Raw genomic sequence first — 24,659 nt, 5'->3', positions numbered from 1 at the left:
CTTGTCATCAAAGATAAATTACTTTTCTGTTTTTGGGGCTTAAATTTCCAAAAAATTCCTTGAGAGTACCCCTAATCTTCGCTCCCTCCACATCATAAAAAAGCGTCTAAAGTTTCGTTTTTTGGATTTTCAATTCTGAAAAAAGTTCCGGTGGAGAAGATCCGAATCCAAACATTTTCCCTAACGTATACAAAGAGGGATTATAATTGCAGTTTTAGGACCTCAAAATTCAAAAATTTTTGCGGTGAAAGGTTGTACAAAACTCTTTTATTTCCAAAACTTTAACGAAGATGGTTCACAAACTTAGCATTTTCAGGATATTTCGTTTCAATTTTTTGAAAAATTAGAGAGGATCCCCTACTTCTCCCCCCCCCCCCCCATCTCGTTAAAAATCTTCAAAAACTTCGTTTTTAGGACTTCAATCTTGAGAAATTTTCAAAGGCAGAGTCTACGAGCTTTAAACCCTTCATAAAAGTTCCTGAACCTCTTCTCCTCCTAACATTTACCAGTTACCTTATAAATTGCTATTTTAGAACTATGGTTTTGAACATTTTCCAGGGGAGGAGGGACCTTCGCGAATGTTACCCTTATGAGCCTTAAAGCCAAGAGAAATAACCATATAAGCCTTATGTAGACTCATATGGTTATTTCTCTTTCCCCGCTCAATGCAATTCTCTAAATTTGATTGTGTGATACTAGTAGTGACAGTCCCCCCCCCCCTCAAACAAAAATCTAGATCCCCCTCTCTCTCTTGTTTTTTTATGTTTGACAAAAATTGAATGACTTCAAGAATTTTGAAAGAGTCACCCAGGGGAGTTCACCCAAGGGGGGAACTAGCGTGGTCGCATTTTTTTCAAAATGCAAAAATACTATCTTAAGTAAATAATGCAAAGTATTTTTGCTTTTTAGCTAAAATAAAAATATTAAATTCACTAAAAAAAAAAAAAAGAGGACTGTGTAGTCCGAGAGAAGAAGCAAGCATGAAGATAGTCAACTAAATCTTTTTAAAATCTTAGCTAAGATGTTTAAATTACTTTCAAGTTTATACAATACCTAGTCTTAATGCTCATTATGTCCCACCAATAAACGCATTATGGGGAGAAGGGAACTTGCAACGATTTTAAAAACCAAACATGTGTTTTTCTTTAGCGGTAAACCATTTAGTCCAAGATTTTTAATTTTAAAAAAGATTTTTACATTTTAACATTACATTTTTTACATTAAAAAGATTTTTTACAAGATTTTTACATTTAAAAAAAAAGCAGCTACTGTATGTATTTTTAAAGATATCATAAAGGGAAATTTGAATTGAATTTTTAACTGTAGATGAAGCACACTAAAGGCCTTTTGAAAGATGAGAACGTGTGTAACATTTCAGCATTTTGCTAAACCTTTTCCCTCAATTTTATCTGTTATGCTATAGAACTTTTGAACTCAACTTAAGTCCTGGTGTCGAGATGTTTGTTTAACATTTGAGTGGTTAGCTTTTTTTTAAAATTCAACCAGCTTTTTTTATATTTTTTACGCAGTAACAGTGGTCGATCTAGTGCCAAAATCGGGGCCGCTTTGCGGCCCCTTCACAAAATCACCGCATGGCAAAAGCGGCCCTCATTCACAAAATTCCCCATTGCAAAAGCGGCCCTATTCACAAAATTCCGCGTCGTAAAAGCAGTCCCTTCACAAAAATTTATAAAAAGGCAGCCTTTTCACAATATTTTTTAACCGCAAATGTGTACGCATCTACGCGGAAGCCTACCCCTCTTCCACCTTCCCCCATCTTATCTTTTTGCCTACTGCGTGAGGTGTTTTTGCTTGAGAGCGTCAGAGGGGGGGACGGGAGAGGGGACGATTGTGATTGGTAGCTTGTTTTCAGGAAAATCCTAAATTTATTTTGATTATGCAATATATATTTAGTATATTAATTTGTGTTGAGTTTCAAAATCCAATTCTAAAATAACTTTACTTAAAATAAAATTCTTTTATGTGCTGTTTTTATATTTTTATTTCTTTTGAAGATCTTTATTTTCTTACATCCGCCATGGTAAACGAATTTTTCGATTTTTGATGTTTACTGTACCTTGTTAAGAGGCAAACAAATAAAATTTCTTATATATTTATTAACATCATTAAATTGCAAAGTTTTAAACGAAATACCTACTCTGTAAGAACGTCAAAAGTCAAAAAATTAAACGCTGAATGCTGGTGCAGTATTATTTTGGGTTTTAATTACTTTTGAGTTTTTCAAACACATACATGGAATCTTTAATGAGTATTATCACTTCTGTGTTTAAGAAATATGTGATATCTTTGAGTCTGTTTCATATTGTATTTATTAGGAGTTATCATTACATTCAGCAGCATGTGCAATTTTCATTACTATAAAAGTATTTCAGAGGGGCAAACAGGAAATCTGTTGTGAGACTTTCATCTTAAGAAAGTGTGCCTTGCATATGTATATTTGTAAAAAACAATAAATGTAATGTATGTGTCAAATTACGAAAAAATGTGAAGGGACCTTTCTCCCCCCCCCCCCTCCCCCCAGCGCATTTTCTCTTGACAGCTTTCAGGTATTCTTCAAGAACTTGCAATCACCCCTGAAACCTGTCTAGGGCTTTTCTATAACGATACGACAGCTAAAAATGCTTTTAATGTAATCTTTTCCAAGAAAAAAAATCACGAGAAGGTCTTTTTTACAAAAATAAAGAAAATTCACAAAAATATTTTGCTTTTTCACAAAAATAACGAAATTTCACAAAAAATATTTTGCCTTTTCACAAAAATGGGGAACCCAAAAACTAAAACCTGGATCGACCCCTGCAGAAAAACTACCAAATACGATTCCGTTTCTCCACTGTACACTGACTCATGGTATGACTCCTAGGATATTATTATGAAGCAGATGTTGCGGTATAGAAGGTGCACTTGAGATTACTGAAATGTAAATAAGAGGTGATGGCGAGTCAACAGGATTTTTTTTTTTTAGTGGTTGGAGGGGAGCCCGCAAGCCAATATTTTGCCCCGGGGGCCCAGTTGAGCTCTTGGCGGCCCTGGTGATGCATGTGTTCTTCCCGCTTTCAGTTGTTGAATGGTATGTGGTTTTATTAGCGTAGACTTGAGGCTTCACATAATCCCACAAAAAGAAAGTCACAGAAGATAAGGTCGCTGAACCTCACAGGCCACTCCTAGTCACCCTCCCAGTGAGATAATTCACCGTGGGAATTTTGTGAATTGTTCCATGTCAATAAATGCAACAATAAAAAAAGAAAAAGAACTGCTAATTTAATCAGAGGGCAATAGATGCTTGAAATAATAACAGGGCTGCCAATAAAACATTTAAACAAGAAATTCCGTCCAGAACTAAACGAGCCTGCCTACTTTCCAATATACCCATATCGACTTTATTGTATCTTATCAATATTCTCAAAATTAGCTAAATTGCAAATTACACCCAGGGCTGTGGAGTCGGACTGATTTATGGGTAAAAGAGTCGAAGTCGTTCAAAAACATGCCGACTCCGGGTTTCTTTTTTTCTTTAATTTTCACTGACCTCTCCTTGCATTAAAAAAAAAATTGACTAACAATTAATTTGATTACATGTATAAATACCTACTAATAAGAAAATAACTCATTGTGGCAACCAGCTGGCTTGATTATTTATCTAACTTTCTGTAACAGCTACCTACGCCGAGCCGTCTCCTAGTTTGCTTATTTTCTAACTTTATTTAACTGATAGCAACTCTCAGCAAACAGTTTTGTTGCCTAACATTTTCTAAAATATCACTCACAAATAAAAATAAATAATATACTTTTTCCTCGATCTCTGTTATAAAATAGTAAAAGGAATGTATGTATCGCTTGAGCAAGTTGGGAAACTTCTTAGGGTGCTTGGTGAATTCAAAAGAGTGTTGGCACGAAAGTGCAAATCCAAAAGATCCGATAAAAATATAAATGTTTTTTTAATTCTAAAAACTTTACCTGAGAAAGCTTGGTTAACACTGAAAAGTACAAATTAAAATTGTACATGATTTATTGGTTACAACACTGTATAACACACTGTTAATCCTAAAATCTATCATATATATATATATATATATATATATAATATATATATATGTATATATATATATATTATATATATATATATATATATCATCTTCAAGGTTAATTCTGAAGTTGCAAATAAAAAATTAAACTTAAAAATTCAGCCAAGAAATGTACGTATAGTTAAAGCTATTCGTACAAAGCTGTATACCGCCGCATTTTGTGTAAAATTTGCTCCAGACCGTACATGTACCGGCCCTCTCTCCGCAATCTAGTGCAATGTTTTTGCTGAAATTTAGGATTTATTATTGGGGAATTTTTTCAGAATTAAAGTATTTAAATTTTTATAAACTCTGAAATTAAGTTGAGGTGTCACCCCACCATATGGGTGTTCCCTTGGAGGGATGGGGCCCCCCCTCTCAAGGAAAGTTCTTTGTCTTAGCAAAAAAGTTTTTTTTTCTCTCAAAACTCTTTCTCTCACTCTTCTCTGTGCTTTAAAAAATTGAAAGCACAGGATTTGATCAGCATCTATTTGTTAAACATTAAAGGGGAGCAAATTAATCTTTTTCAATTTTTTTAAAAATGGGACTTTTTAATAATCTCACTTTAGAAATCGCACCTATTGTATAATTTGATTTTCAAACTGAATTTCTAACGTTGTATGCATCTTAGGTTTACAATAAAATACAATGCAAAAATTTTATGAAAAGGAATTCATATTTCAATCTCTGTTTAGGGGTTCCCCCCCCCCCTTGCCATGAGGGAGGTGATTTGAAGAAATAAATTTAAAAAAATGGAAAAGCCGGAGTCGGAGTTGGACGTTTCAAAATCCTGGAGTTGGAGTCTTCCTTCTGATTCCGCAGCCCTGAATTATACTCCAATTTTTAATTTTTTGATACTTATTTATATACTTTATATATTTTTGACTTTTTTTTTGTTTTTCACAATATGCATTAGGCCTTCTTTCATGCTTTTTTCTTCTTCCTCTGACTTTTTCTGGGAAAGTATAAGTACTTATAGGGTAAAAATAGTGCCAGGTTTAAAAGTTGCACACTTCATGGGACGCCCTATACAGTCGAACTTGAATGATTTGAATTGCAAGGGGGCCATTGAAAAACTTTGAGCTATCCAAGCTTCAAATTATCAAAAAAATAATAATAATAATAATAATTTTATGCCATAAAACAATCATTCTTAACATAAATTGTGGGGGAAAATATGTTTACTAATTTGAAATTAAAAAATTTCAACTTTTAAAAATATTGAGTTATTTCAGATTGTTTTAAAGAGCTTATTTGATTTGTTTTAACAAAATCTTCAAGAACATATCGTCCCCTCAGAGCAGCAGTAGGTTATCTTAGTGTTATTCCTGGGATTAGATGTCTTACTGTTGCTCCTGAAGCGACTACATACAGCTCGAAACACAGCTGCACTCACGTGAAATTGAGGGGTAGTGAGAAGCAAAGGGATTCTAGTGGCAAAATTAAAAATTTGGAGACAACCAGTACAAATGGTAAGTGAACCTCTCCTCTGTCTTGGGGCAAGAGATTGTACTAGTAGCCCTGGTAGGTGCTGCTGTACAGCATGATTTAGAAAAAAAATTTAATGAAAGCCTACCTAGGATCTGATCTTTAAATGCATTTTATTCGAAACTTAAAATATAGTCCCTTTGCTTCTCACTGCCTCAATTGTCTTCAGCATGACGACCATATTACGCTAGATGAAAGACTGCCTCACTTGAAGTTGGAATCGGCTTGTGTTCTTCTAACTTCATCTACATTATCTTCTGTTGCAATGTTCTTATTGTTTAAATCTTTGGATAAAATATCCATCAGATAGCTCTCCACAAATGTCTATGTTTTCATCCATGTTGACGTAGTCATCAAATGGTATGCTATCTTCCGTGCAACTGGGAAAGGAAAATTTTCCTCGCCAGGAAGGTTGTTAGGGATAGTGCTTTTGATGAATCCTACTTCCAGAAACAATTTGCTGCATTGAAAGATTTTGGCAATTTTGAAAGGGTAAAAAACTTCAAATTAAAGGAATTGGACTTTGAAATAACTAGGATTTTGTAGCAGTAGCTGAATACAAGTTTCAACCAACAAAAATTTTCTAACTATCCAAGTTCGACTGTTGTAATAATAAATTTTAAGTTTGAAAATAAACATTTTAAGTTTAAAAAAATATTAAATGTTAAGTTTCAAAAATATTATATGTTAAGTTTAAAAAATATATTTGTGTATCTGTTGCCTTTTCAGACTGTTTCTGCTATTTTTACTCCCACAAAACAACATGAGCTCCTGAATAAATATAGTGGAAAAGGATTGTGTGTAACTTACCGATTCACTCGAAGTCCAAATTTATATTCTGCCAAAATGACAACTGTTGAATTAGTCATCAGCAACACATCTGACAAAGAAATTTGTGGAATCCATGTACCAACAAAAGTAATTCCCATATTTTTTCTAAAGAGAATATTCTAATAATTTAAACATCATATTACTATGTTTATAATAAGAGCATTACTTGAATGCATTTTCTAAATGATGGCTAATTATTTTTAGAAAATTGGAAACATTGAAATTCATGGATTTTTCTGAAATCGGTAAGCATTTCTCAAAATGGTTTCTCATTCCTTTACCATTTTTATTATTTTTTGTGATACAAACTAAATTATTTCCTAGTTAATTTCTTTATATTTCTTAAATTTCCTGTTTTGAATTTAGCTTAGACATAACAGTCCATACTTCATGTTTTTTGAGCAAATTGGTAATATGTATTAAAACCAAGGGTCTTGTTAAAGGTTGACCCTCAAATCTGAACCCCCTCGTGCATGGTGCATGATATTCAAACCCCCAAGAAATCTAGTTTGATGAAATCTCCCTAAAATAGGAAAAATATTTAAAATTTAAGAAACAAAGGTTTAAAAAAAGATTTTGTTCAAAAAATACTTATTTAAAACTACAAAAACAACAAAAGTTTGCAGTTTAAAAATAACGCCAATAGTCCCTCAAAAGAACAGCTACCCTGGATAAGGAAAATAGCCCCCCCCCCCCCCCCCCCCCCCAACCCCTTTTTAGAATTAGAAAAAGTTTCAAAATCACATCAACATTCTCTTTTAATCCTCATCAGAATTAAAACAATAGCTCCAAAAATTTCCCGTTTGAATAAGTTCTACAAAAGACCTTAGAGTATCGATGTTAGCCTATCAAAATTCATTTTAGCATCAACCATTCTGAAATAACATTAACGGTACAACTAAGAGTTCCCATTAGATTACACTTTACAGTAAAAGCCTCCATTAATAACGCTAAAATCTTTGATTATCTTCTGCCGACAATGAAAATTTAAATATATAAATTGCGGAAAAATAGCTAAACAGGAAAAATTTTAAGTCTATTACAGGAGAAGCCTCTAAGCAAAAGCAAGAATTTTATTTGTTAACACTCAAGAGAAAAAGGGCAACAGATCTTTTTTCTCAGTGATTTTATTCGGTGCTAATTAAAACTGAGTTCATGCAGACAATAAATATCTGTTTTAAAATTGATTTTTACTTACTTAAAAATGCTTTTTACTTTTCGCGTGGTGAATATAGGCCCTTGATGGTTTCAAGTCCAAATGAAGAAACGGGGAATTTTTCATGGGCTTTGGAATAAAACTAAAATTGAGACAATATACAGTAACCTTTTTTCTACATCGCTCTTGTCGGGAGACAACGAATAAGCACGATCTATCCGAAAACACGATTATAATTGTGGTCATAAAAAGTAGTAATTTAATTAATGTACAAATTAATGACATGAGCACGGACAAAAAAAAACCTTTTATCACATTTAGATAATTTTCTTAACAAAAACAAAAGAGCTTGTTAATTGTTCTTTTATGATGAAATACAAATCAAAAGTTGCAGCTTAAACTGCAACAAATTGAGATGTATGGAAAAACGTATCAGTTTTGTTATTTAAGAAAGAGAGAAAATTTTCTCTCTGAGGGATAAAATGCTCATTTTTTTACTGTGAAGCAACATTTTTTTTAAACATAATTTTTCGGCAGACAAAGGAAAAGCACGGTGTATCCGAATTAGTGATATAACGAGGCGCAGTGTTGCGAGGGGTTGCTGTAATAATGTATTTCTGGTACAAAGAGCCATTTTGACTATGTTCAATCCTGCCTTTTTGATACTATAATTTAATTATTTTTTTTATTGTTTTCTAGCTACTCTGTCTCCTAACTGCAGTAACATAGTATCACTTGGTATTGACTATAATGAAAGTACTCAGCCTGCAAAGTTTGACCTTAAAACAACAGAGAATGTGTTTTCCTTATCAATAAAAGCTCCTATTGGTGAAATCATTCGGCCCATTCTTCTGTCTGAAGATGAATTTGTTTCTGCTCAAAGTAAGAGATATTGTTATTTAGTTATTTGTGTTTCTCTGATGTAGGCCCTCAGGTAGACCAACGGATGTGGAATGGTAAGTTCGGGAGAATGAGCAATGGAAAACTGAATTTCAATTTAAATAACATTTTATTCAAACATGTGTAAAATGTAAATAGGCAAAAACAATCAAATCTTTATATATTAATAGGCAAGCTGTTTCCTTTCGGTACCGATTCCTCCTCTGTTTGTGAACCGATTTCCTTCATTCTTTTTTTGTTCAATAGCTATTGCCGAGTTTTAGTGTCATCAATAAAAATTTTTGAAATCGAACGCTAATTAACGGAGATATTAATAAAAAACGCATTTTCGTCCTAAACGGCTCTTTCTACGCGAACGGATGGTCCAATTTTTTCGAATTTGATATGGTTGGAAAGGTTTTTAAGAAATACTCCTAACGAAAAAATTGTCAGGGCGCCCAAGGTCCAATAACCTAAATCCACTAGAAAAAAGTTATAAGCGTTTTTTAGTTAGCGAAACTCAAATATTTTAATTTTATCTCTTTTCCATTGTTGAAATTCATTGTTGGAAGCTTGAAACATTAAGTTTTAATTCATTTTTTAAACCGTTTCTTCTACACAAAAAATGCATTTTAGTGCTTTGAGCATGGTATGGTTGGAAAGCTCGTGAAAACTACTTCTAAAAACGTTTACCCCCCGTTTACGGCAAAAAAAAAACAAAAACCCGCTAAGATGACTAGAAAATGAACTAGAAGCAATTAAAAGTTAGTGAAAATTCATTTTTATTTGCTTTTTCACGCGACATAATTAGCGTGAAGAAATGGCTGGATAATATTAAGGTGTTGTCATTCCTCGCTTGGGCATTAAGAAATGAAATTCATGCATTTTTTTTTTTAATTGTTGAGGCTTTTTGGGTAACTATGGGCATTAAAAATATTTTCATTTTGATTATGTTTTCGCGATTTTAATATTTAAATAATCATTTTAACGGAGTGAGGGAGGGAGGGCTTTCAGTTTCGATAAAATTACCTTCTTCTCACAATAATTACCTGCATTTGCTATCGCCAGCAACAAATCTCAAGGTGAAACTTTTGATAAAATTGGGGTATTATTACGACGTCCAGTGCTTTCCGCATGAACAATTATGTTGCCCGCGCGGTAGAATTCGTTCATTTGACTGTTGAAAAATTTTATATGTTTCTAACGGCAACGGTCATGCCTACTTTTACAAAGAATATTGTTTATACAGAAGTTTTACGTATTAAAAGAGTTTTACAGTATCATTTCATTCAGGAAGACTTCCATAATTGTGAAATTGGCGAACTTTATCCATTGGTGTAAAATTTTTGGCACCAAAATGCCAGCGCGAGAAATATTTTTCTTTTTCATTCGTGAAAAAAAGAGTTGAGAAATGTCTACTTGCAAGGAGCTGACTACGAATGAAGTCCCTCTTTAAGGTGGGGTTCATTAAATTAACCGTTCGTGACAAGGGGGAGGAAATAAATGACAAGAGGGACATACAATGGAGAAAATGTGGCATCAAGCCTTTTTTTTGGTAAGAAAAGTTTATTAAGAACAGTATGACATGTGGCAAAGGGAACAGGGAGCACGGTGAAGTGTGAAACTTTGTGACAAAGGAGAGATGCGTCAAAAATTGTGAAAAGAGCATTAGTCAGTTATTTCCTAAACCGTAAACATATCACAAAAACGATAGTTTTTTTTATAAAATTTGGCATTACTCAATAATATTAGAATTTTTAGAAGAAATATTGTTCATGAAGAAGTTTTACGTATAATCTGAGTTTTGCAGCTTTATTTCATTCGGGAAGATTTTGATAATTGGGAAATTGGCGCTCTTCATCTATTGGCGTCAAATTTTTGGCACCAATTGCAGCGCGAGAAATGTTTTTTCTTTGCATACGTAAACAAAGAGTAGGGAAATATATGTTTTCATACGATTACCACAAAACAGGGGTTGTCCACGAATGAAGTTCCGCTTTAAGGTGGGGTTCACGAAATAGTAAAAGTTTGTGACTAGGGAAAGGAAAAAAATGACAAGAGGGACATACAATGAGGAGAATGTGACAACAAGCTTTTTTTTAATAGGAACGTGTATGAAAAACAGCGTGACATGTGACAAAAGGAAGAGGGGTATAGTGAACTGCGGAACTTTGACAAAGAGGGGAGAGGGTCGAAAATGTTGAAAAGTGTGACATCAGTAATGCACCGCCCTCAACCATAAACAAATCTCAAAGATGACCTTTTTTTAAAATTGTACTATTATTGCGACGTCCAGTGTTTTCGTATGGACAGTTATATGTTGCCACGAGTAAACTTCGTCCATTTGATACTTAAAAATTTATATATCTAATGACGAAGAAGCTACTTACTCAGTAATGGTAGACGTTTTATAAGTAATATTGTTCACACAGAAGTTTTTCGTACCAACTGAGTTTTAATGCTTCATTTCATACGGGAATATTTCGAAAATTGTATTATTGACGATTTTTATCCATTGGCGTCAAGTTTTTTGTTTCCAATGCCAGCACAAAAAAAGTTTTTCCTTTGCATACGTAAACAAAGAGTAAGGAAGTATCTATTTGCATAGAGTTAGCACAAAGCAACATGGTATCCAAAATAAAATTAAGCCAAGAATTTGACGACCACACCGATTTCTCAATGGGGCTGTTTTTTTCAGTCAAAAGTACTACTTTTAGTCAGTGAAATCGATAGAATAAGCAAAAGAAATAACGTGGAGCCAGAAAAAACTTTTGTTTTCTCAACAGTTATTTTTTATTAATATTTCAAACGTTCAATTTTGGAATTAAAGCGTGATCTTTATGACGTTACAAGTGATGTACTTTGGCGCGCTACTCCATTGCCGTGCTAAATGTTTTCGCTTTGCTGTCAACCGCCTTTCCACGCTATGATAGTTTCCACAGTGCGCTAATGGCATCAGTGAATGGCATTTCATCGCTTTTGATGCCATGTGCAGAAGCGTAAAAACTGAATTTCAATCTGCGCACCGATTAAAATAATTGTTAAAAAATATTAAACTTTTAAAAGTTATTTAAAAAATGGTTAGAACCCATGTTTCTAAGCTTGCTCTTTGAGAAAAAAACACTTTGAAAATTTCGGAAACGACCCCATTACCGAAATATTCCTTTTCATCCATATATTTTGAGATTAACAGACAAAAAGCGAAATTGGAATAAATTATTACCTTTTGTTATTGTGTGTACGTATAAAAATGTTTCCAGATATGCAGTAAACAAGAGTAAAAGTAGAAATAAAAATGTTGGGAATAGTTAAAATTCATACAAGGTTTCTCAAATATTCATTTATGAATATGGTCGAATTTCGACCACTGGGCGAACACTAGTATTTATAAAAAGCACATCCCCTATTAACAATTCAAATAGAATAATACCCCCCCCCCCCAACAAACAAATATCACAGAGAAATATCACAAGATTCATTTACTTAAAAAACACCGTCAGTTCTAAAACGTTCCTAATATTTAAAAAATTTACCCTACGCCATGCCACAACGATGGTAGCTGTCCAGAAAACTATTTAAAAAGTTCATACCACTTTAAGTCCATACTTTAAACTTGGAACTCATAACAACGAAGGCAACATTCATCTGGCAGATGTTCAGACGAGTTGAAAATGTCCACTCGTGGACGGCAGACCAAAATCCATGGTCAGTCAATCCCAGGCACACCCATGCCACAGTAGAGGAAATCATTTGCCCAGCTTCAAGCAAAACAGGAACCATCCACTAGCAGAGGCTGCCTCACCATATAGTGGATTCAATCCAGTCCAACCGGCTCCGTAATCGGGTATATGCCAGACGAACCTTCCGGCCCTGTTAGGCCTAATACTTTAAAAAAAAAACATCAATTCTTCAAATTTATATTCCTAAAAAAAATCCTTCGTTACTTGTAGGGCGCTGTTTTAGAACATCCTGCACTTTTAGCAGGCTATCGAATCTTGTTACTACAAATCTCAAAACTTCCACGTCCTCTGCATGGATAAAACAATCTATTGAGCCCTCATGCTCAAATCAAAACACACCGTCTGCAGGACGGACCCAAATCATAAGAGAACGATTGATTGATTTACTTTCCATTTAAACCATCTCTATTACCCCCACGCAATGACGTGACGTCATCAAAATTTGCATCTGTTGCTTCTCAAAGCAACTCAAAACACAGTTAATATTTTAACTGCTGCTATTTTAAATTATCTTCTTCATGGTTTTCAGCAGAAAGATCCTCAACTCTTGAGGCCTGACGTCACGTCCGCCGATGGGCGAAACACGTGATTGACTTGTTGGGTGTTTAGTCCCTGGCAGTGGCGCAGCCACGGGAGGGGTTTTGGGGTTAAAACCCCTCCCAGAACACAAGCACATTCATTTCCTCCATTAAGATCAAGGGAAAAAGCAGAGTATTTGAGCTTTTCCAAGCGGAATAGGTTTCAACAAAATATTTTACTGTTTTTAATAATCGGGAAGCAGTCAGAAATTACTTTTCAATTCTTAAATATAAAAGTTGTATATTATGATGAGCACCCCACGTCCCCACTGGAATAAGATAGCTATAATGGTGTCAATAAAGCTCTACATGGTATCATGGTACCTCAGCACTTCCATCTCTGCACAAATAAATGCTTTTTAGGGACATCCACAGAGAGGAAGCCTACCGCACCCGATTTTCTGAGGCTCTTAACCAATTCTCATCGAAAGATAGAAACCGTTATTAGCTAGCATTTGACATTCAAAAATACATGAATGTATTTGAGGAGGAACTTTTAAATGATCTCGCGAAAAACACACAAAAAATGAATATAAGATTAAAGTAAAACTAATAATTAATATTCTGTGCTTTTTCCCACTTTCTTCGTTTCATAGTGACATCAATACGAATTATTATTTGTTTTTAAGAAGTTACTTAGAATGAATAATTACTAATCTGTAAAAATTCTTTGATATTGAATAACTACGCATTGTAAATGAATGGGAAAGAAAGCAACAATTTTCTATTTTGAAAACCCCACCCAGAAAAATTTTCTGGCTGCGCCACTGGTCCCTGGGGATTTCTATATGCTCGGGGTTTACGCACGCCGGATTTCAAAGACTTTTAAAACAGGAATATATTTCTAGGATAGTTTGAATGAACAAGTAAGTTTTAAACAATTTAAAATACATTCAAGCTTTTTACGAATCTCTGCAAGAACCAAAATAATGGCTTTTGCCAACATCTGATAACTATGAAGCTGTGAACATTTGGAAACTAGTATGGTGTGGCCATCACAAAACTTTCTTCTATATCTTTCTTATAATTCTGATCCCTCCCCATACTTGACGAGGAAGCAATATTCCCAACAGAAACAAAATTACATACGACAAAACTTAACGATCATCCCAATTCCCGATTTATCCCAAAAGCAAAGCAAAGAATGAAAATTGAAAATTATTTTAAAAGCATTGCTTAAAATAATTACAAACATTTATTTGTTAAAATCATCGTGATTTTCTTGTCATTTTTCGACGATTAAAATCACGCGAATTACGCAGATGAAGGTTTATTACAATTTATCTTTCTTATTGTTGCAATTATAAAGCTATTTTTATTCACACACACAAAAAAAAAATCAGCCCCCCATGGAGCGATGTGCCAAAATTGAACCAATGCTTGTTTACATATGGATTCACATTTATTCCAAATTTCATCCAGAACGTAGCATTACTTCTTGAGATATGGCACTCACAATGGAAAACAAAGAACGTTCGATTGCGCCATCCCCTTCTCAGCTATTGACGCCAAAATAGAATCAGCTCTTATACCCTCCTAGGGACTACTTTTCGATAAATTTTTGTTTGATTCCTTTCATTATTTCTTAAGATACAGTAGTCACAATTGCCGACAAAAAACGTTCTATAGCTCAACCCCCGTTTGTGCTATTGACACTAAAATTGAATCAGCACCTGTACTTGTTAGGGGCAACATATGGACCAAATTTTGTTTGATTCCGCCAGTTACTTCCTGGGGAATAGCAGGCACCCATAACTCAAGAAACGTCCCATTGCTCCAGCCCCCTTGGAAGAATTCGTGCCAAAAACCAATGGGCACAAGTTCACATAGGGGCACATATGTGAACCAAATTTCGTTCAATTACATTCGGTAGTTTTTACTGTAGAGCGGCCACAAAAAACTGGTCACACACATACGTGACACACACACAGACAGACATTTTCCAAAAATGGTCGAAATGGACTCGCCACACCTCAAAATGTTTGAATCCGTCAAATTTCAAAATTCGAAAATTTGCACGAATCCAATACTTTCTTCTATATATTAGATATAGAAGAAAGTAAAAATAGTGCACTTACAAAAATATGGATTACTAAACTTCACCGCTTTTAGACTCTAGTTTGAGCTGGTAACTCGTGACTATTTTTATCTAAGTCAATCTATTGATTTCTGAAATGATTGTTCAACTGCATATTTTTAAGAGTTTTTCTTTTTTCTAAGATTTTCTTTTTAATTGAGGATAATTGTGATTCATATTGTCAGGGTTCGTACGGGTCATGGAAATCCTGGAAAGTCATGGAAAAAAAATAAGCAAATTTCAGACCTGGAAAAGTCATGGAAAATTGATATTTTCATTTAAAGTTATGGAAAATGTCCTGGCTGGAGAGAAAGTAACAGTAGCTAAAAGAGCATTAGAAACCTAGAGTGGTTTGACAGTATTGAACATATATAAAAAAATTTTGAAAAAAAAAAAAAAAATAGAACCGACTTCAAAATTGCTCTAAAAAGTGAAAAATAATTTTATTCTTTAAACACCATCGATAATGCTTTTAAACATAATTTTTGAAGTTGGCGCAAAAACAAAACGTAAAATCCAGTGTAACCATGCTTTGTTCATATTTTTTTCAGAAAAGCATCCAAAGTTACGAACGAAACATTTATATCGTTATTCAAATATGTTGTCATCAATGCATAATTTATGTGATAATGAAGAAACTGGGCCTGGTTAAATTTATAGTTGTAGTTGAGTTATGACTGGGAATGATTTTATCTATCGTTTTTGCGCCAACTTCAAAAATTATGTTTAAAAGCATTATCGATGGTGTTTAAAGAATAAAATTATTTTTCACTTTTTAGAGCAATTTTGAAGTCGGTTCTATTTTTTTTTTCCAAAATTTTTTTATCTCATTCTTTTTAGTGTAAATATTTCAGTAAAAGTAAGAAGTTACCTAGTAAGAAGTTCGACTCTATATCACTGTATTGCTTTAGAAAAGCCTTTATTCAAAATTATCATTACAATTACTATTAATGTTATATGGCACCAAACTTTTATAACAATGAGTTTCATATTGTCGCGTAGATGAAGATAGCGAAGACAATGTGAAAGCCAAATGAAGCGAATACTCGTTAGTCTCAACTCGAGATCTTTATTCAGAACCACGAATGAACGTTACATCTACTTATATACAACTTGAGAAAGTGCTGGAACTTTCCAGACTTGGAAAGATACAGATATTAATAGAACATTCGAGAAAATACGGGAAACAGTAGAAACGAAATTTTAGTAAAATTCACTTTGTCCTAGTCGGGATTTGAACCCGGGTCGCTCGTGTGGGAGGCGAGAATTCTACCACTGAGCCACCGTTATCCACGGATGAAAAGTGCGTACTTCGCTATAATATCATTTTAATCATTTAATAGGGAAATTGCATAAAATGTACTGTTTTTTGCCCATAACTTTTTTTCTAAGGAACAAATATGGTCAAACAAAGTAATGGGACCTAAGTTGAGCCATCCCCTATCCATTAAAAAAAGAATCATCAAAATCGGTTCACTAGGTGAGACGCTATGAGTGGACAAACAAAAAAAAAACATACATACGGTATGAACTGATAACCGCCTCCTTTTTGAAGTCGGTTAAAAACAAAAAACAAAAAACATACATACGGTATGAACTGATAACCGCCTCCTTTTTGAAGTCGGTTAAAAAACATACATACGGTATGAACTGATAACCGCCTCCTTTTTGAAGTCGGTTAAAAAGCTAATAAAACTGGAAAATTGAACAATCTCAAAAACAAATTTGGATTTTGAAATCTCATTGCATCTACTTCTGTAGCAGCCGCTCGTCTTTTTTTGCAATGTGATTTTACTGCTTGGACATCACTCAACTTGAATTTATCATTGTTTTCAACACTTCTAATATTTTATATTCTGTAGTAGCGAACTTGCACGTTCTTGATTTTGTGCCCTACATACGACCCGCAAAAATAATCCATGTGACCCACTACTTCGTTCAATTTCATGAATCAAGCACTATGTTCTGGAATTCCTGAACCTATTAATTTATATGCATTTGAAAATGTGCAAATAAACAATTAAGTACATTTGAATGAGAAGATTTATTCACTTCTGAATTTTTTATTTAAATAAATATCTGGTTTAAAAACATGAATTTACTAAAGAATGTAACTTTACTTTAAAGAACCAAGAAACTGTCAAGTTATGTAGATGATTAAATGCACTGTTGACACTAAAAGACAACCTTTGAAGCAAATTTATTGAAACTTATGACTCATTCAACCTTTGTCCCATTCATTTTTATTCTGCCTGTTAATAAAAAAATTATGAGGATTTAAGCATACATTCACTGTGTTTTTACTTTACTTAAATTTATATGATGTAGAGAAATAAGAATAGTTTAGTTTTTTAGGTGTACGCTTATAGTTTTTTCCATCACAAGCTTCTAAGAGGTAATGGCATTCACATAACAGTTTTTCTAATGCTCATTTCCAAAAAATGGCAAGTTTGACGTTAAATAGTGCTATTCTCTTCATGTAACAAGGTCATAAAAATTTTTATGAAGCCATGAAAAAGTCTTAGAAAAGTCATGGAATTTTTTCATCCGAATAAAGTATGAACCCTGTATTGTTCATTTCTCTGAAATAAAATGAGATGCTCAATAATATGTTTTATAGTATTTGCAAAGATTGTAAATGCATTTTGAAATTATTTGTCTGTATACAGTATGTGGGGTGGAAATTTAGATTGTAAGGAGTTAATTTAGAAATGGTCCTCTGTTATGCGGAGTGACAAAAAGGAACCATCAACATCAAAAAAAGACACTATCAAAATGTCAAAGTGAGAAAAATTTGGCCAATCATATTAAAAGTGTTACCACAAAAATTCCAGGACGTTTCAATGTTTGGTACCTGCAGAGACATAAAACTTAGAAAAAAAAGAAAGAGAAAATTACCCCATTGAAGAAAACACCCTTATTGGCATCATCTCACTTCAATTTTATTCACAACCAGCATTTACATAAGGTTGTGGGAGCTCCTGCACTTTGTTGCACTAGGATTTTTGGTACAAAGAGGAAACGGAATTAGCTTAACAGATGAAAAAGCATTAATTGATTAAGTTCGGAAATCCAGTCTATTGATGATGTTTAACTTTTAGCATGAAAAAGATGGATGAAAAATCACGTGAAAAAATGGCGCAAGTCCAGTTGTTATGGCATTTGGACGACATCGATGGGGGAAAAAAAGGTAGTGGCTTAAAATTACCACTGCACTAATAGGCGAGGAGTGAGACATCAACTCTCCAGGAACGGGCGACAAGTTGACTGTGGTGGACACGACATTGTTCAGCACTCAAAAAAAAATGGGGCAGATGGAACCGGAAGGAAATACTCTAAATCGGTCCACTAATCCCTTTTTAACGGATCGCTCCTTCAGATACAAATGCCTCATGAGTGCAAGACAGGTACTTGGGAATCGGAAGCATTATTCATCTTGGTAGATTATGAGGATAGTCTGCTTTGAGTGGGTTGCATGCAAAAATTTGGCGGATGCAGCCATTTAATTTCACATTCACTCTTGGTTATATAATTTTGAGAAAATTCAACAACTAATCAAACATTTTGCGCGGCAGACAGGGCTCAATGCATCACGTATTATCATACCTGCCAACTCTACTGGATTTTCCGGGAGACTCCCGGATTTTCAACATTTCTCCCGGTCTCCCGATATTTAATGAAAATCTCCCGGTTTTTATTAACCTCTAAAAAAAATCCCTCCATTTAGGGACTTTCTTGATAATGAAAAAAATAAACCCCTTTAAAATAAATTTTTACATCGTTCTAGCGCATTCACTCCATGGTTTGAAAGTTTCCTACTCAATTTCAAAATTTTGCACATTGAAATCTGGCAATATCAATTCTTGTTTACGTTTGCGATCTCACTTCGTGCGTTCATGAGTTGCAAAGCGGGGAAGATTTAGGGGGGGGGGGATTTTAAGTTATGATGTCAGTTAGCAAAAAACCAAAAAATTTTTAAGCAACATACAATTGTGAATTTCTATTTTTGAATTAGTCACCCAAAAGTGAATCACATATTTTGCGCAATGTTTTGTATTGACTTCAACATTGCTCATGCTGGTAAGGTCAAGCAACTTGCATATGATTGTACTTTAAGGGATGATAAAAAAAATCCCTAAATCCCCTCAATAACATGGGAAAAAGCGATATTTCGCCAGATTGAAAAAAATCTACTGGATTTTTTTCTTTGAATGTTGGCAGGTATGTATTATTATTTTTGGGGTTGCGGCTTATTAAAAGCAGATGGAGTAGGATTCATCATTCCCTCCATTTTCGTGCACCCTAGATTCTTAGGTCACAGCTCCTCAAAACAAGGTCTTACACATCTGACATTCAGACGTCAACTTCCCGCCGAAATCTCCTAAAAAGTAGTGGCAAAAGCCGACGTGGTCACATGAAAATCATGTATTAATGCGCAGCGTCGTATACGCAGCCAATGGGTAACCAGAAAAGTGACCATGCATACCGGCCAATGAGAGATCGGGCACCAAAACAACATCAAAGATTGAGGAAGACACAAACATGACTGACGGCATCAAATAATCGAAAAACAGAAATGCAAAACTTAGGAAAAAAACCTGCGAACCTATGCAAAAAAATATGTGCTTACTGTATGCCAGTATGAAAACCCAACATTTCTTGTTTTATTTTTAAAATTATAATTAGTTTTGTTATTATTTTGATATTACTGATTGACATTCATCTCAGACAGTACTACAAAGGAAAAAGAAATGTTTAAGGACTGATTTTTGTTGCAGATAAACTGAAAGGAATGAATGAGAGTTCTAGTACTGTTGAGTTACCTTCCGGTCATGCCGATGAGAAAGCCATCGTCCAATATGTGTATGAAGCTGCAAATGTTGCCCAGGTCCAGAATAATAGCTTAGAATCTAAAGTTCTCAGGTATGCATTTTAGAACTTGCTATACTTTAAAATTAATGCTTAAATTTTCTTTTAATTTTCAATTTTAATTACTCTGAGTAGGGTATAAAAAATTGTAATTTTTTAATTCAAAAATTTAATTTTTAAAATGATAATTTATTTAAAAAATTAAGTCATGTGTTTAAAAAAGTTTTAAAAATAAGTATAAACTTTGGCTATCAATAAATTTATGTTTTGCTCGATCCATTTGCACAAATGAGACGCTTTTAGGATTGCATTTGCAGTTTATGCCTGGAATTTTAAGCTTTAGCTTTTAATTGTGATATATTCGAATAAGAGAAGCCATTATGCATGACAATATGAAGTAAAAACTATTGAATAAAACAATTTCTGGTACTTAGAAAATAATGATTTGTACATGTACAAATGATTATCTAAGTACAAAATTATTTTTTAGAAAATTTATATTTTTTATAATGATACTTAATAGTTCCTTAAATTTGAATGCAACATATTTGTATGCCAAAGTTTAAAAATCCAGAAATAAAGGGCAAATATCTGAGTGAAAAATGTCACATCCCTACAAATGGATGGAGCAGTTTATATTTTTGGAGATTGTAGAAGCATTATATTTCAAGTATTTATTAACCAAGCGTTCATAATGTGATTTAAAACCAATTTTAATACAAACGCTTATGGTTTTATCCAAATTTAATATAAGTGGTATAATAATGTAATTTTATGATAGGCTATAAATACAAAGAAAATGTGGGAAATAAATTAAGTAGTGTTAAATAATTATGAAATTCAAATGAGAGTTAACTGGGGAATAAAGTAAGAAGTCGATTTTTTTCTACTAAAATAAACTTTTTCTTTTCAGAACAAATCCAATTTTTTTTATTTTAATTTCAACTAATCTTTATGTTGACAGCTGTTACCTTATTAGACAGTTGCTCATTTTTATTTTCTCACCTTCCTTGTAAAGTATATACAGGGGCTGTCCTAAATAATGGAAAACCCTTTCAAAAATGGCACACTCGCTTTTTATGGCACACTCGCTTAGTATGAGGTGATACTGGATTCTGTAGATGTTCATTCAGCCCAGCAATCACTTTCACCGCCTTAATCTTCCTTCTTTTGGTGAAAATCCTCCTTAATGTCCGCCTGCCTCTTGCAGTGAATTTGGTTTTCCTTCTGCAGTTCTGTCTCTCACATGCTATTTTGTCTGATCCGTAAGACATCGACTTGTGAGGTTCAATCCTAGTGATCGAAGATCCACCGTTTTCCTTAAGGGTGATTAGAGAACGTTAAATATGCTCGTGATCACAAAGTCCTCCAAGTGAAACAATATCTCTGGGATTGCTAAGGCAAGAGCTATTCGGCTTCTGGTTCGGTTCTAAGTCATCAAACTGTCCATAGATGGTGCTGCCATCTATCATGCTGTCTGAGCCAAATTGGACTTCCACCTAAATAGGTGCTCGATTAGACGGTAGCCGTACCTCTCTGCCTTAAATCGAGTTGCCTCGTTATTCGGGCTCGGGTTCCCAAGTGGCATAAGTAACAACAAAAACATTTTGCTGTGAATATTGATATCCCCAAACAGCTATGCAACTGTGGTTACCGATGCACCGACCAGACGAGCTCTCACTATCTGCCCTCTTTTTAACTCTGACAAGTCACTCGTGTAGGCTTCACCTAGAACGAAATTATGCAAACAACGATGTAAAATACACTTACACACATTGAACACTTGAAGCATTAATGTTTCTGCTTTTTTACCATTTTATACAATATACAAAGAATTCAACAGCTATTTGTTAATATTTCTGTACTATAAAAATATCTTTCTTTATGATATTTACTTCGAAAAAAAGGAACTGATGTGATGTACCCCACCCTTGGCGACTTTTTCCTGTTGGCGCCAAGAAAGCGTCGCCAAGAAAACGATGTATGACGACATATGTCATACATCGTTCTTAGCGATGCTTTTTTAGCGCCAACAGGGAAAAATCAGATAAAAAAACATGATCAAAGCACTTCAGAACACAATATATATAAAAACAACATAAAAGCACAACAAAAAACTTCACGAATATATGCTTCAAAAATGTACAGGGCCGGGGTTTTTTGTAAACATATTAAAATACAATGAAATAAATTATTGTATTAATTACAAGTCGAAATTAATGCATTAATTTTTTTTTCATCATTTCTCTGGGATACGAGCCCTCGGTCTCATAGTACTTTCGTAATGAGACCTCGGCTCGCCAGCCCTGCCTCGGTCTCATTACGAAAGTACTATGAGACCTCGGGCTCGCCAGGACCTCGCTCCGCTCGGTCCGTTATCCCTCCGACTGTCAATATACATTACAGTCGAGTATGGTCACAATTATGTATATTTATGTATATTATGCATATTCATGTGTATGTACACCCAAGGGTGGCTCCTTCCGTTCAGTGTACAATAATGACACAGTTTTAAGTGTGAAATATGCACCATTATTGTGCAGATTTATTAATAAAATTCAGCATTTTTAAGAGTACAACCGAAAGAACTTTCAATTGTTAACATAAAATTCAGTACCTAAAGGAGGCACGTTAATGTCTAAATAATTCGTGGCATCGATAAGAATTAACTTTTAGAACAAAATAACCGTACTATTTCTGTAAAAATAAAGTTAAAAACTACAAGAACCCCTCAAGGATTTGTAAAAACAAAGAATTTTGGAAGTGAGAGGTTTTTTTTTTTGAATTCTAAAATAAAGAACTTACCTTTTTATATGGTATAAATATTCACACTCAGTCTAAAACAATACATCATATGACAATGGCACGTTACAGATACACACCACGTTGCAGTTAACTTTTAATTAACCTTCAAGTTTGAAGAAACTGGCATTTTCTAATGTTTTTACTTCAAAACACAACTACTGAATTTAAACTAACACAAAATAAGCATTCCTGTAAGGTATATTGCACGAAACAACACCACGTATCTCTCCTGCGTGAAACCCAAACAACCCAAGTAAACAAGTTTGAACAGATCTGTAAGATTGCCTTCGGGTTGCTAAACACAGGTTAGTTTGGCCAGGGATGCCATGCATAAAAAATTATCGCCTCATTGGCGAGAAAAATATTTTAATTTTGTGCAAAAAAATCGAATGTCGCCAAATGGGGGGGTATATCACATCTGTACCGAAAAAAATGCACTAAGTGGGATTTTCTGAGTGGATTACATTTGGATCCTAAATATGAAAGTCTATGTTCCTTGATTGAACAATATCCTTGATTTAACGATAACTTTTTCCAGTTCATTGGACAATTGTTAAATCGAGGTACTGTATTTAAATAAAGTGAACTTTTTTGTTTCTGAAAGCATTTTAAGAACCGGACTATATTCTTCACTTTGAAATGAGCAAACACTTACAACGTCTCTAAACTTTTTAACCTATGCATTTTTGATTCCTTAATTTTTCTCCCTCAGGTTTTCAAGTCAAACTCTTAGCACTAAGTGTTTAGTCCTCATCTCCATCCATGTGTTGAGCAATGGAAAAGCTACCATTGCTGTGAACTGTGAAAAAATGATCATTGGTTCAATGTTTTTCAAAGAATTGAAAGAAGCGTTAACAAAGTGATAATTGTGAAGTTAGCTTTTTATAACTGTTTGTTTATTGGTAATGTGTAAAAATAAAGCAATATATTGTCACAAAGGAACTGATTTTCTGGAGGCTCTGTACAGGAATGAGTATATTTTCATTAGCAATTTTTCGTGTCATCACTATTTCTGAAGGTGAATTTTTCCATTTACTATTTTTGCATCATGCAAACATTCCAGTTTGTGGTAGATTTTACATCTCAACCTGTGAAAATTATTACATGAACTCCAAATTAAAAATTATGTTTTGATTTAAGTTTTGAAAAAAAAAAAAAAAAAAATTAGATATGAGTTTCTAATATTTTCAGACATGCATGATGTATGTGTATATTTGCTGTTGAATATTTATGCATTTTAAATGTAGGTTTTCCAACCATAACTTATGTAGCCAAATTTTATTTTGTATTAAGCTCTTGTATCATTCTACCCTTGAACAAAAGTTTTAATAATTACAATAATGACATTTTAAGTTCTTGAATTCTATGTTTAAATAGAAAGCCATTTGATGATTTTTAATTATTTGGAAAATAATTAAAATCAAAATCAATTTTAGAAGCACAAAAAGCCATAATATTTGCAAATATAAACCTTAATCGGCATTTAAAATTTTCTTTAAAGGATTTTCTTATCTCATAAACCATCCATTTTGTTTTGCTCATTATATATCAATTAATAGCCTGCTTTCAAAATGTTTTTGTTGAAATTGTAAAACAACTTCAAATGAGAATTGTTTCAGGTAGCTACATGGATTAGCATAAACATCCCAGGACCCCCGTACCTTCCAATTTACCTTTCAATTTGCGTGCATTTACGGAATGCGTGTGTGTAAAATTTATTTACATAAAACCAAGTACCCCCCCTTTTTTTTTTGTAAGGAACAATTTTGAGTTTTTACAGGGTACACATAAACAGATACCCAGTTCTATGAACATATCATGCATGACAGTGATTGATACATAACATATGTTATACAGATCAAAAAAATAACGTAATGCAAGCGCCATTTAAAATTATTTAATGAAAGAATTTAAATAAATGAAATAAAGCATATTCAATTCTTACTTTTTTATTAATGAAAAGTTAGGAATATGCCGGGGTATGAGTCAACTTTTGCTTTCCATTGATTTGTGAAAGGACTTTTGAAATCAGTTCACATTAAGAAAAATGATTAAAAGGCATTCTGATTCTGTGTAAATGAGATTTCTGATTGGGTTTATTCATGCAAGTTATAGCATTAATTTTAAAAGATAGTATGAAATTTGAAGTATGGA

The 24,659-nt window shown here is 33.7% G+C and overlaps 1 protein-coding gene across 1 annotated transcript in view; it reads left to right on the top strand.

The window, feature by feature from the left end:
* The window catches only part of LOC129221004 (AP-3 complex subunit beta-2-like), a 77,958-nt gene extending 54,345 nt beyond the window's left edge, over positions 1-23,613 (top strand). Inside the window, 5 exon segments of the mRNA XM_054855439.1 lie at positions 6,300-6,488; positions 6,606-6,636; positions 8,257-8,439; positions 19,610-19,754; positions 23,218-23,613. Of these exon segments, the coding sequence (XP_054711414.1) occupies positions 6,300-6,488; positions 6,606-6,636; positions 8,257-8,439; positions 19,610-19,754; positions 23,218-23,368 (699 nt within the window). The 3' untranslated portion in view covers positions 23,369-23,613.
* Positions 23,614-24,659: the final 1,046 nt, after the last annotated feature.

This window comes from Uloborus diversus, chromosome 4, assembly GCF_026930045.1.
Source record: "Uloborus diversus isolate 005 chromosome 4, Udiv.v.3.1, whole genome shotgun sequence".
Classification (NCBI taxonomy): Eukaryota; Metazoa; Arthropoda; class Arachnida; order Araneae; family Uloboridae; genus Uloborus; species Uloborus diversus.
The sequence above is the reverse complement of the archived record's forward strand: the minus strand, read 5'-3'. Positions and strand labels throughout refer to the sequence as shown.